Source organism: Globicephala melas, chromosome 17 (genome assembly GCF_963455315.2).
Source record: "Globicephala melas chromosome 17, mGloMel1.2, whole genome shotgun sequence".
Lineage (NCBI taxonomy): Eukaryota > Metazoa > Chordata > Mammalia > Artiodactyla > Delphinidae > Globicephala > Globicephala melas.
In genome coordinates this window covers 60,605,652-60,618,714 of record NC_083330.1, presented here as the reverse complement: position 1 = coordinate 60,618,714, position 13,063 = coordinate 60,605,652, and the positions used below count along the sequence as shown (strand labels likewise).

Sequence of the window (13,063 nt, the reverse complement as noted above, 5' to 3'; positions counted from 1 at the left end):
AATGTCTTTCAATGTCTGCTCCCATTGAAAGGCACGTGGTTTTCTCTCTGTTTGAAATTCATCTCCTCAGGGGAAAAACTTATAAAATAAAAGACATATATGACCATATGAGAAATTAAAGGTCTTTATATGACGAAAGATGCCACATAAATATATAAAGTTTATCAACAAAAATATGAGCGACAAGGAAAAAGTCAAACACTGACTTAAAAAAAATGATTAATATTTTTAATGTACAAAAAGTTTTTGCAAACTGCTTTGCTAGAAAAGACAACAAATGAAATTAAAAGGTAATCTAAAAATATAAACAGTAAATGATGGATAAGATGCCCAGACTCACTATTAGTCACAAAAAGATATATGTGTAAATGTCAATGTCATATTTTTCCATCATATTTAGTAATAATTATAAAAGATTAATGGCATCTGAAGTTGCCATAGCTACAGAAAGCACTCAGTCATTGCTTTTGGCAACATAAACTGCTATAACATTTCTACAAAATAATCTGTCAATCATGATTAAAATAAAAAACCCACATACTCTACTTTACCTTAGCAAACCTATTTTATGGGATTTAACTGTAAGAACAAATGTATACATGAGAATGTTTGCTTGTAGTGACAAAAAAAAAACCAAAAACATAAACAATCTGAAAGTTTATCATGCTGAGACTGATGAAAATATGAGGAATATTGTGCAACTACTAAAAATAATGAGAAAGATCTCTGAATAAGGAGTGAGCTCCAGGTTCTATTATGTAAAGAATGCCTCTTAGAGAGTCATATGCATATGATCCCATTTAGAAGAAAGAACAAATGAACAGAACAAATATAGAGAAAAGTGTTAATAACAAGCTATTAATGATGGTTACAGGAGAGATTTGGATCTGTAAAGGGCAGCGTCACAGTGAAAAGAGAGATCATTAGCTTTTTCTTTATATATCCTTATTTTGTACACATTTATACATGCTATGTGTTACGACAAGCCTGAATTACTTTTATGATTTAAAAAATAAATCATAAATAATATAAAAGAACTGTGGCCCTTTCCTCCTTTTATAAATCGTACCAATGAGTCGTGTCTCAAATTAAATTCTAAATTATCTGAATTTACTGGTAGAATTATTTCCTTGGTAATTCACCATCTGGCTCCTTGTTACTACTTTCTAATTGCTGCCTTGAAGTATTATTTAAAAATGCATTGTTACTTAACTTCAGAATGTAAGTTCCTTGTGATAAGGGCAGACATTCTACACTTTGTTCTCAAGAGCTGTTCAAACTTCACAATGTGCTCACTCATTCATTCCTTGGACAAATATTTACTGAATTTCTACCAGCTACCAAGTTCTGTGCTGGACCCTAGGGATACAACATTAGCTTGGACAAGACATGACCTAAGCCGAAAAGTTTGGTGGGAAGGAGGCACCAAGCAAGGTCTTGTAAATGTCATGAATGTTCTGAAAGGGAAGTTACTGCCTGTTTTGTTGGCTTCTAACAAGGTGAGCCTTTGGAAAGATCAATGATGTAGGGGTAAGGAGACTAGGCTTTTACTCATCTCTACTGCTGTCTCCTCAGATGACAAGATTACATATCAAATAAGAAAATAAAATGGAAGTGCTTTTTCAATATTAATATGCTAAACAAATGCAAGGAAATACAAAATGTAAGGAGATATGTATATTGTGACTAATTTATCACAATAATAATAATATCAACGTCAATAATGATAACATCTAATGTTTATCGGGTGCTTAATATGGCCCTAGCTGGGCTGTTAATATGCATGGCATGTTGTCAGCCAATCCCTTTACTGTGCCCCATCCATTCCAGGGACCCATAAACTTCATTCCCCCTTCACCTCACTCCTGTGTAACCTAGCAAAGAAAAGTGAGAATTTCAAGAATCCTGCAATCTTTCCTACTTGAATTACAAAGCACCCACTCTTTGTTTTCAGGCTTATTTTGTTTAAAAAGAATTCCTACTTGGAACCTGCAAGTCTTTTGCAGTCACTGCATGTCCGAGTAACAGGGAGGAAAAAAACAAAAAATAAAACACAACTAACATTATCCTTAATGAAAAATACAACATTAAGTTTTGTGGGGCAGGTTTTCTTCTGCCTGAACATATCATTCATTATTCAAAGCATTCACAGCCAAGTGAGCAGAAACAAATGCAAAGAGGAGGGATCCCATCCATCTAGGACTGAGTGCTGTGTTGCTGCGATGCAATGCAGTGGTTAAGAACAGGGCATCTGGGATCAGGCGCTCACTGGCTGTGAGATTTTGCAACTGCTTCAATTCTTTCAGCCTCAGTTTCCTCATTAGTAACTCAGAAGAGTGAAACATCTTCCCCAGGGTGCCGTGGGGAGGAGTAAATGTGATGATACCTGTGAAGGGCCGAACGGTGCCTGGAATGCAGTGATCGCTCAGCACATATGACATTATGACAGTATCACCCAATCGGCCCCCAGAGCTTCTAGCCACTAGAAATCAGAGGGATACATATTTTGTAATAACCTATAAGGGAAAAGAATATGAAAAAAATATAGATGTATATCTTGGATATATATACACACATATATATGCATATATATGTATACCTGAAACTAACACCACATTGTAAATGAACTATACTTCAATTAAAAAAACAATAAAATAAAGAGAAACCCCCCTAAAAAAAAAAAAAAGAAAGAAAGAAAAAGAAAAAGAAATTAGAGGGATAAGAAGAAGAGGCCAAGGGGAAGCGATGCAGCTTTTAGCTCACACCTTGGCTGTGCGGGTCTCCCACGCCCTGGCCGATATATATTTTTGCTTCCAGAGATTTGTGCTTCTGGCATTGAAATGTTTACAATACTCTATAGATGTGACATACAATATTCTGTCTAAATTTTCTTTCAGTACAAAGTGGGGCAGAAACAAATTTAAAGAAAAAGAGTAGTGTTGTTATTAAGCGTAAGTCGTAACTGCTATTATATAAACGAATATCCTGGTCCATGTATATCCCAACTATCTGTGAGAAAGGCAGTCCTCCCTGCTATCACTAAATAAGACAAAATATAAAAACTAAGAGTCGAGGCTACAGGTCATGTGATTAGCTTTTATTAAGGAAAAATGCCTAAAAAGTATTTAGGATGTGTCTATTTTCAACTGCCTATTGGACTTTTCCATCTGGATGTTCATAGGTGGCTCAAACACAGTTTGGAACTCATTATAATCTGCCATTTTGCTTCTGAAATCTCTCTAATACACCCTCTCCCGACAGCCTTAATGCATCCCTTGTTTTTAATTCATGTTCCACCAAGAGCTTCTCACATCCTTCAGTCTATCATCACCCCTTCCAAGAGATTTATCTGCCTGAAAAACAAATTTAATTACATCATTCTCCTACTCAAAAACTTCCATTGGCTACTCTGGTTTAAACGATCATTTGGCTGCTCAGACCTGATAAATACAACTTCTACAGAAGAGCTATGAAACCTGGAAAAAAAAAAAAAAAAGAAAGAAAGAAAGACAGAGAAAGAAGAAAAAAGAAAACCCAAGGTACAATGAAGGTTAGGTTAACAAAGCATAATGAAGCATATGAATATTTACATAGAAGCCACTGGAGCCGGGATAGGGAAAATAATTGTCTTCTACCTTATTAAAAGATCCATCCTATTTAGCTAAAAGGAGGTAGAACGAAACTTAGTTCCTCTTCCCCTGGACACCCCTGCTCCAAGACGAGGTCTCTACTGACAAGAAAGTTGAGTCAGTAACTTTGTTACATGAGTGATGTTTTTTGACATGGCAGAGTACTGCGCCCTAACCTCATTCCAAAAGGTAAGACAGAGAGGGATACAGGAGGACAGGCAGTGGAATGATGCATTTTGGTAGTTTCAGTTCCCAGTAATAAAACTTTTTAGGAAGGCACAGGAACACCTTGGGAGCTGTGAATGCTGGAGGTTTTAGTTTTGCATACGCTCATTTGTTCAGAGTTAAAATGTTAGTCAATCAGAAAGAGGGAGCAGGAAAAAGTTCCATGTTAGTATTGTTGGGCAACATTAAAATAATACCAACGTGGTATTGCTTTCCTTGATCATCAGGAGATGATAGATATAGATATAGATACAGATATTGTTGATTAAAAAATATGTACAACCTAAAAGTTGAGAGTTAGGTTTTATTTGGCAGACAAACTGAGGACTTCAAGCCCTGGAGGCAGCATCTCAGGTAACCCTGAGAAAACTGTTCCCGGGAGGCGAAGGGGGAGCTAGGATATAGAGGAGTTTTGCAACAAAGGGCAGGTAGTTGGAACAAAAGATTACTATTTATGAAAGAAAACTAGATATCTCAAGTTTAGGAATTTAGTGCTTTTCTATGTATGGGAAGATGCAAGAGTCTGGGCTCACAGAAATCATTCCTTTGATATGCACCTCAGCTCTCTGGGGCCAGTATCCTGTGTTTTCACACTTGAGTTTCCTCAGGGCTCACCGATGGGAGTGGCTGCAGTCTGATGGTTGCTGAATGGCAGGTATTCTTTCCTTCCTGTGTTCCCTCAGGGCTCACCAGCTGGCCTTTGGAGGTGGCTGCAATCTGTAATCGCTGATAACTGTGACATCCTTTGTTTACTGATATGACAGGCAATATTTTATTTCTCAATATAGATATAGATACCTACGTATATGTTAATCAAAAATTGCCCGTTTTAATAAAAATATAATGTCCCCTTAGGAGTACTCTAATCTAGGAAGGCAGGTCATAGCCCTTGCCTTTGTACACTCTAGGTGAGCCTTATTTCAGTGTATTTGGTCTGTGCCTATGGGCTAGTACTGGCTTTTCCCCAAGATCATTGGTGGCATTGTCCAGCCTTGCTCTGCAGGTGCTAGGGCAACACTGATAAAACAGTTCCAGAGACGCTCCCTTGTGGTACATCGAAGTCTCCCAGTCTCTTTGGGGACTTTCATTTTGGTCTGGAGCACATTGTCACACTTGCTGCCAACTTCCCATTGGACATATGGGCCTCTTCCTTTTGGTTGTCCTGTCATTTGGTCACTCAGCATGTGGTCTCATGAGAGAGAGATGACATTGTCATAGCTACTGGCTCTGAATATCAAAATCTTTTTCTAAATATTTGTTCATCTCAGGCCAGGCAGAACACCACCATGTAAAGCATTTTTGACTGCAACCAGTATTGTAATGTCTTACACATACACCCATCCCTGGGTGATATGTTACATAAATGACCTTCAGAGGGGTCACAAACAAGAGTACTGTGCTTTAGTTTCCTTCTCTTTAAATAGGGATAATGATTCCTATACTACGTCAGTGGAGCTAAAGCGAAATAATGGATAAACCCTTTGTAAATTTTAAAGACTCGTATTTATATGATCGATTTCACAGATACAAGTATTGTCAAGAGACCTGATAGGATGCTTCCAGAGTTTTCAAAGCAAGAACAGTCACGATAAACAATTTGAAAACAATTAAATTATTCAGATGCTACTTGACTTGAGTCTCTGAGTGTCAGATTGCAACTGCATATATTTATAATTCTTTTATCAAAGAGCAGAGGAAGCTGTAAAATATAACTGAAAGAATTTTGGAAAATTATAGAATATTGCAGATCATATAGCAGATCCTATAGCAGATCCTATAGCAGATCCTATAGCAGTGTGAAACCCGACAGACTGGTTATCAGTTGGAACCCTGAAAAGATGTGGAGAGGACAAATAAAACTGTTTCTAACAGAATTAGAAAGTTTCCAGAAGTAGTATTTCATAAACACAAATAAAAAGAGACACCTAGGTTGTATATGGCCTACACATACGGCTAATGACCTAAGACCAACAGAACTGCCTACCTAGGGTACAGACAGTGGCTAAAGGAAAATATTCCTTAAAGGAAAAAAAGAAGAAGAAGGAAACATGGAAAAATAATTCTCATTCTCCCTTGGGTTTTGCTAATCTGTGGTTTTCTAATATTTAAAGAGTCCTTAACGATGTGTCAGAGATGGTGCTAAATGCTTTATGCGGCTTGGCTGAGTTTTCCTCCTCACAATCCTATGAAGTAGTCATACCATTACTAACCCATGTTACAGATAAAAGGACTGAGGCTTGGTTTTTTCTGTCTTAATTCATTTAATCCTACTGGGTGTATTTACACTATTATTATTCTATTTAATTGATAAAAAGCCCCAGGCTCAACTGGAGAACTCCAGAAAGAAAGCACCATTAGTGAAGAGAAAGGGTGGTCTCAAGTTTGTGAGCGTCTGATGAGTAAAAGTTGACCTTGCAGTGAGACTGAAATAGGTAGGAAATGGCAGCAAGGAGCAGAAGGTGGTGCATTTCCCTGGTAGATTTCTGTTTGTAGAACCAAGGTTACAACCTATGAGCCTTTGTTTAGGGATGTGGGAGAGAAGACTTATGGTGACTAGTAACAGCAATGGAAGCTAATGAAAAAAAATGATAGCTGAGCTCTACGCTACACGTGTCTTAATTTTCAAATTAAGCTTTTGAGATTGGCCATAAAATTGTCTCCATTTAAAAAATGAGGACGCTGAGACTTAAGATCACATCGGTAGGTAAGTGGCAGAGCTCAAATTCAAAACCATATATTCTGTCTCCAAAGCCCATGATCTTTACCAACATGCAAGCACCTATTACTACAGTCCCTCGTAACGACTGATATATAGCCAAATTATTATGTAAGTGAGTTGGGAGGAGAAATGGTATGGGTAAAGGATACAACTTTCTTAAATGAAACAAGCTAATTTTTTTTTTTTTTTGGTTGTTACATCCTCACTCATCTTTGCCCACACTTGGATTGCCTGGACTTCTATTCCTCCCCTCCTGACCTAACCTTGAAATGTTTTCTTGGCATCTTATTCAAAGGGGAAAAGAGGAGAAAAATGGGTTCAGAACATCCATCCATTGGAATATAAAGTTGAAAAAGCCAAGTCTCTTAAAATTTTGGTCTGACCTTATGCATAACATACATATTAAAACTCTTAATGAAAGAATCCGGTGAATTAATACAATTTAAAAAAAAAGGTTTTGGGAAAATACCTACTTGCTTAACCTCTCTGATAAAGTCACCAGAAAGAAATCAGCAACTTAATTTGTACCAAGGTGACCCAGCTAAAACCGTTCTGTACCATGTTTATACATTGACCTCCTTTTCTAATGTTAATTTATAAAACCTAAGGAAGGATCATTTCATGCCTAATGAGGATGATAAAACCCGAGGACAATGGTAGAACACGGCGGGATGGAACAATGACTGGCTTGGGAACCTGGAAGAGGAGTTTTAGCCCTGCCGCCAATGAACAGCTGTGTGAACTAGAACACGGGATTTTACCTCTCTGGGCTTCAGTTTTCACAAATGTAAAGATAACTGATGTTAAACCAAATAAGCTCTGAAGTTACTTTATACATAGTGAGACTTCTCATTGGAGTGTGAAAGTGACCCAGATATTGCTGGGCATACTAGCCATCTGTTTGGAGGCTTGGGAACACTTCTGGGAAATAACTCAAGTGTGTCAATTGCTGGGATCCAGAGCCATGTTCAGCAAAAATACTGGCCAGATTGAAGTCCATTTCCTAGAGGTAAGGGGTTTTCTGGGAAAGAAACTGTCCCATAAGACAGAGGTTTATGTCCTGGCAAAGCCACATGTACCTCGTAGCGTCTGGCACTCAGATGTGGGCCATAGGGACCAATAGGAGCTTTAAGCAAAAACTAAAGTAGCTGTTTCGTCCTGCCCTGTACAATCCTGTGATGCAGTCAACACTGCTTAGGGGTCCCTCCAGCTGATTAGACGGTTTAGCATTCTGAATGGAGCATAAAGTCCAACTAGAATTGAATCAGGTTCCAACCCGCCACCTTCCAGCTGTGTGGCCTTAGGCTAGTGACTTAATAGTTCTGAACCTCGGTTTCCTCATCTGTCAGATGAGAATTAAAATGTCTTCTTTCTCAAAGACTATTGAGATAGTTCAACTTAAAAATGGCTGGATAGCACTCACGCAGTACCGGGTCAATGGCATCTATTCAATGTGTGTTAGTATTACTGCTGCCACCACCATGATTGAGGTTGTCATTAGAGTCATGCTGAAGGGGAGAGAGCCTTTCTTGGTCCCATGAGTTCATCACAGGCCAGTTGCGTGGAGTCAAGATGGTTACTTGTAGGAGTTGCAGTGCCCTCAGAAGCAAAGGAAAGCCTTCCTTACTGAGTGAAGTGGCACTGAGTTAGTGGCCAGGCCAGGTTGAGACAGGGGCACCAGGGAAGTGGTGGTACGGCTGTGCTTACAGAAAACCAGTGGCCGCTGGTGGGAAAGTTCTTTGACCACTGAAGTGGTACAATGACAGTGTCTCCCAAGACCAGTTGTTTTCTTGGAAGCATTGCAACACATTTTGGGGAACTGCAAGACATCCTTGGAAAGTATTTTCAAGGAAAGGTCAGGGGATCTTGGAAAATTTGGGTTTGTTTACTTCATCAAAAGTATTTATTGAGCAATCTCTGTGTCAGGAACTCTTCTAGACAGCAGGAAAACACACTCAGCAAGATGAACAGGGTCCCTGCTTTCATAAAGCTTGTATTCTAGGACTGACTGTAGATATATAAAAACACAAGTGATTTTCATTTAGTAGTAAGTCTGTGAAAATAACAACAAAATGTCTTGGGAACTATGACAGAGAGTGAAGGGGGTCGTCAGGCAGGGCCCCACTGTGCAAATGGCATTTGAGCTAAAACCAGAATGAGAAGAAGGAACTCTCCTTGGGAAGATCTGGGGCAAGTTTGGGTCAGACAGAGGGAACATCAAGTGCAAAAATCCTGGGTCAGGAATGGGAGACAAAGCAAGGATGCCTGAAGCAAACTACAAGTGGACAAGTAGTTTGAGGTGGGAGAAGTTGGGAGAAGCCAGATGGATCGCAAAGGAGCTTCAAGACCACATACATAGACATACACCCAAATTTCATTGAAAGAAAAACCTCCTAAATCAAAACCCAAAATAAGCAATAGGGTGAATTATCATTAATTTCCAAACAAACGAATGAAGTGATGGAGTTCATTATCAAAGAGGAGGCACGTCATCACTTTCAGCATGTTTTAGGGTCCAGTACAATGTTGGGCTGTGAGCTTGCATAAATTCCATGTTCTGAGGCAGAGTCCTACCCATTTATCAAAAAGGGGTCAGTGGGCTGTATTTTCAAACATGATTCTCATAGACTCTAGTAGATGTCATGGAATGACAGTGGACACAGAGCCAGAAGGCCAGGAGTCAAGTTCAAATTGCATGACTGTGCAACATCTATGTGGAAGACCTTGGGACCTCCACTTGGCCTCATAGAGACTGTTTCCTTATCTTTAAGGTTAAAGTAATTGCTACCACGTTGAAAAATTGTGAAACTTAAACAAGATAATGTATTTGAAAGTTCCTTGGAAACTGTGAAGCATCACCCGAATATTTCTTACTGGTTTTACATTTCTTTTTAACAGTTCTTGTTAAAATTTCTTGTCATTGCAGTTTTCAAGTAAAACCACTAGAGGTCAGAATTTCACACAAATTGTTTAAGGAAACCACCAACGTGGGGGAAAAAAGAAGGGAACATTTTCTTACTAAGCAGCATAAAATAATAAGTTTAAGGCATAGAAAGAAAAATAAAAATGGCTTTCAACGAATAATTTTTTATAACTAGAGCAATACTCATTCTCAAAATGACTACTCAACAGACTTAGACAAATAGGAAGGAGAGGAAAGATAAATAGAATCTGTTAAGTATCTATTCATAATGTCTACACAGCTTAAAGTTCACTTTGATTATCCGATGTTATTCTTAAAAGAGGTCTGTGATGAAGCTCATTTTGCAAATAAAGAAACTGAAGCATGAACAGATGTAATACCATCCTGAAGATCAAGCAAATTCAATCCAATGTCTTTTTTTCCCACTAAGTCAAGCTTGGGAAGTAGTGCAATAAAAAATGGTGTGTCTGACTTACACAATATATTATATGACAGAGTAGCATTAATGGTTTTCCATTTGCAACTCTATATATTTTTATTAAATTCCAAGTCTCCCAAATGAATTTAGGGAAAACTCCTTTTATTGTTTGTTTCTCAGAGTATCTGGAAGTGTCTGCGCACAGTGCTGATGACTATGGTATTGAGACGATTAGCCAGGGAGAAAAATACAGACCAGCTTGCTCTTAAAAAAATATATTAAACAAAAGCAATAATCCAGTTCTTTAAAATGTTTGCTTAGCCATCAAGCTTTTTTTTTTTTTTTTTTTGTTATTTGTAGAGATAAATATACAAATCTGCCTTATTCACGGGTGGGGAGGACTGTCACCGTGTTCATGACAGGATGAAGTAGAGTAGACGGCAGTTTATATCTTGAGAGAAGACCAAAAAAACATGCCTTGTGTTTTGGTGTATCCACAATGTCTAGCACAGGACATAGAGCAGAGGAAGGGCAGTGATGAATAGGTTTCTGATGTTATGCATGTGGTACACATACAGGCAATTTGCAAATTAAAAATGAGTTAACTGACCCCAAGGGTTTGCACTCTAACACCAGCTTTCAATGTAGGTACAAGTTCTAAGACAAGTTCTTCCTTAGCTTGAAACCTTTAGAATCCCACATGATGCCTGGGACTTAGCTGGTATTCAGTACGTTCCAGAATCTTGGAATCTTTTTAATAAAAAAGCCACTGAGAACCCATTTGATGCCAAGTCCCCAGGTTCTAGGGGAAGAAGAAATCATACCAAGTCCATAACTTAGCTCTGAAACCCGGAGTTCTAGAGGGCTTCTTCCCAAGTCTTTCTTCCCCAGGAGCACTTGCTTCTTCATTCTGTCACATTTTTGCTTGTAATCATCTCATAATTTCTACACAGGCTCAGGCAGAGAGTTAAAGAGGTTTCCATTATTTGAAACCTTAGAGTTTCTAACGGGAAGGGAGAAGTTTTGTGTTATGTTAAAAAATGAGGGTTGGAAGACTCATGGTGGACCCCAGCTGGTATCCAGCAAATATTAATTGCCCTCTGCTCTCCCTCCTAAATTATTTACGTCCCCATTGCTCATGACACTAATATATATCATTTAATGCATCGCTTGTGCCTAAAATAGTGCTTAGCACTTAACAGGTATTCAATATATGCTGGCTGAGTTGGAACGAATAGAATTGTTGAATTGGACGATATTTTGGACATTATTTTAACAATTCTTTGTCCATTCTTCTTCCAGTTTGAAAGTTGCAGTTTCTCTGCAAGGAAAACTGCTTAACAGTTCTATTCTAAAATGGGTTCTCCCATTTGAAGGGACAAAGTTTTAATTTTAATTTTTAGCATTTCCCATGAAACCCCAGGAATAATACAAAGTTTCCTCTATTCTATGAAAAGTCCAGTAATGGTTTTAAGTAAGTACTTTATTTCTAATTGAAACTTTGTTTTCTGAACATTTACCCTCGCATTATTCATTTATTCACCCAAGAAATTATTTGGAAGCCCCAAGGCCTCATCATTCTTCCCTGCATTTATTTTATGGTATCAAAGGCTAAAACTTGGATTGCAATCTTAGGAGGAAATTAATTCACTGATTAAGAACAATGCACTTTAAGCAATACACATTTAAATAACTGACAAGCACGGGGCAATGTTTTTCTTTTTTTTTTTAAAGACCCTTTTTTTCTACTTAAAATTTTAAGCAGATGCAATTCTTCCACCATCTAGCCTGGAGAAACATAGCATGAATTACTAATGAGGGAGCACCAATTTGTGCTGCAGTGACCACTTTCAGAACAAAAGGGTCAGAGCTGAAACCGGGAAAACAACAGCATTTTTTTACCAACCAGTTGCTGGAAGTGCATTTGGACCTTGGCTCTACTTGAAAAACAACGTTTGCAATATTCTATCATCCTTCAGCTGAAGGCACTTGGCCCTAAAACTCCACTTTCAAATAAAGAAATGTTCATTTCTATGCTACCTCCAATCCTTGATGAATATTTTCCTCTTCAGAAGCCCCTTAATTTATGAAATACATGAAAGAATTCATTTTTACTTTACTGAGCTTTGGTCTAGTAGCTTTACCAAAATCAGTCTGAGGAAGCAGTTGGAGTAAAAACAGCCCATGAACAGAGATGCTCTTAAGGAAAGGATTCCGGAAGGTTGATGTCTTGCTTGTGTATCTCCCCTGGAGCAGCATGGAAGATGGAACTCCCCCCTGCCCTGGGTGAATTCCATCACAGCCCTGCCCCAGCCTTCCAGCACCTCCCCACGTTCTCTTACCTAACACCAAGGGAGATCTTAAAATAAGTAACAAGACGTTGATTTTTCTAAAATAGAAGGAAAGTGAGAGAACTCTAAGGAAGGGAGTAGAGAAAGTCATTGGGGGCTAGAGTGGGGTTGAGAGATGAAGTAAGAGAGCTTACTTACTAGATAAGAGCGTCTCATTTTTCTTTCCTCACCTTTGGGTCCTGGTGAAACTATGTGTGTGGCACAGACTTCAGTCGTAGGACGACTATCAATGTCCAGACCCAGACTCTGAATTTGCAAAAGAAAGAGCAACAGAAGGATGAACTGATTCCTTCGAAGATGGGCTCCGAAGCCACCCATTGCTGTGGCTCTTCAAAAAAGGGCCGCCCAGAAGTGCCAAATAAACAGCTTTATTTTAAATAAAACCTTCTTCTTTGGGGAAGAAGGAGAAATATCTGGACCACACATTCCAAAAAGGGCTGTAAAAACAGGAAGGAAGCATATCCTAGGTTGTTTATTTTCTCAGTGTTCCAAATGAACCATACATTGTCCAGACTGTTTATTTTCAAGTGACAACAGTTTATTGAAAGTTATCTCTGAACTAAACACTCAAGTGTGCGGGTCAGCAGAAACATCTCAGAGAATAGAGGGGACGGAGATACCTTCAACTCAGTGCATGAATGGATAATTTAATACCCAAATTGCACTTAAATGTTGGGGTTCCAGAAAGATGGAGCCAGAGATTTCTTGAATTACCTACATATTATGTAATCGTTATGCATGGCACTGAGCTGTTTCACAAGGAAATATTCATTACTGGCTGCTGGTAGCAGTTGAACA

General features: G+C 38.5%; 1 protein-coding gene across 11 annotated transcripts in view; it reads right to left on the bottom strand.

Moving 5' to 3' along the window:
• Positions 1-13,063, bottom strand: part of COLEC10 (collectin subfamily member 10) — a 449,524-nt gene that overhangs the window by 27,191 nt on the left and 409,270 nt on the right. Inside the window, exon 1 of one of the 11 annotated variants that reach the window (XM_030875663.2) lies at positions 12,436-12,583. The exons of the other annotated variants lie outside the window; for them this stretch is intronic. Coding sequence (XP_030731523.1) covers positions 12,436-12,583 — 148 coding nt within the window. Of the gene's footprint in view, positions 1-12,435; positions 12,584-13,063 lie in introns of those variants that run through there. 11 annotated transcript variants of the gene reach the window in all.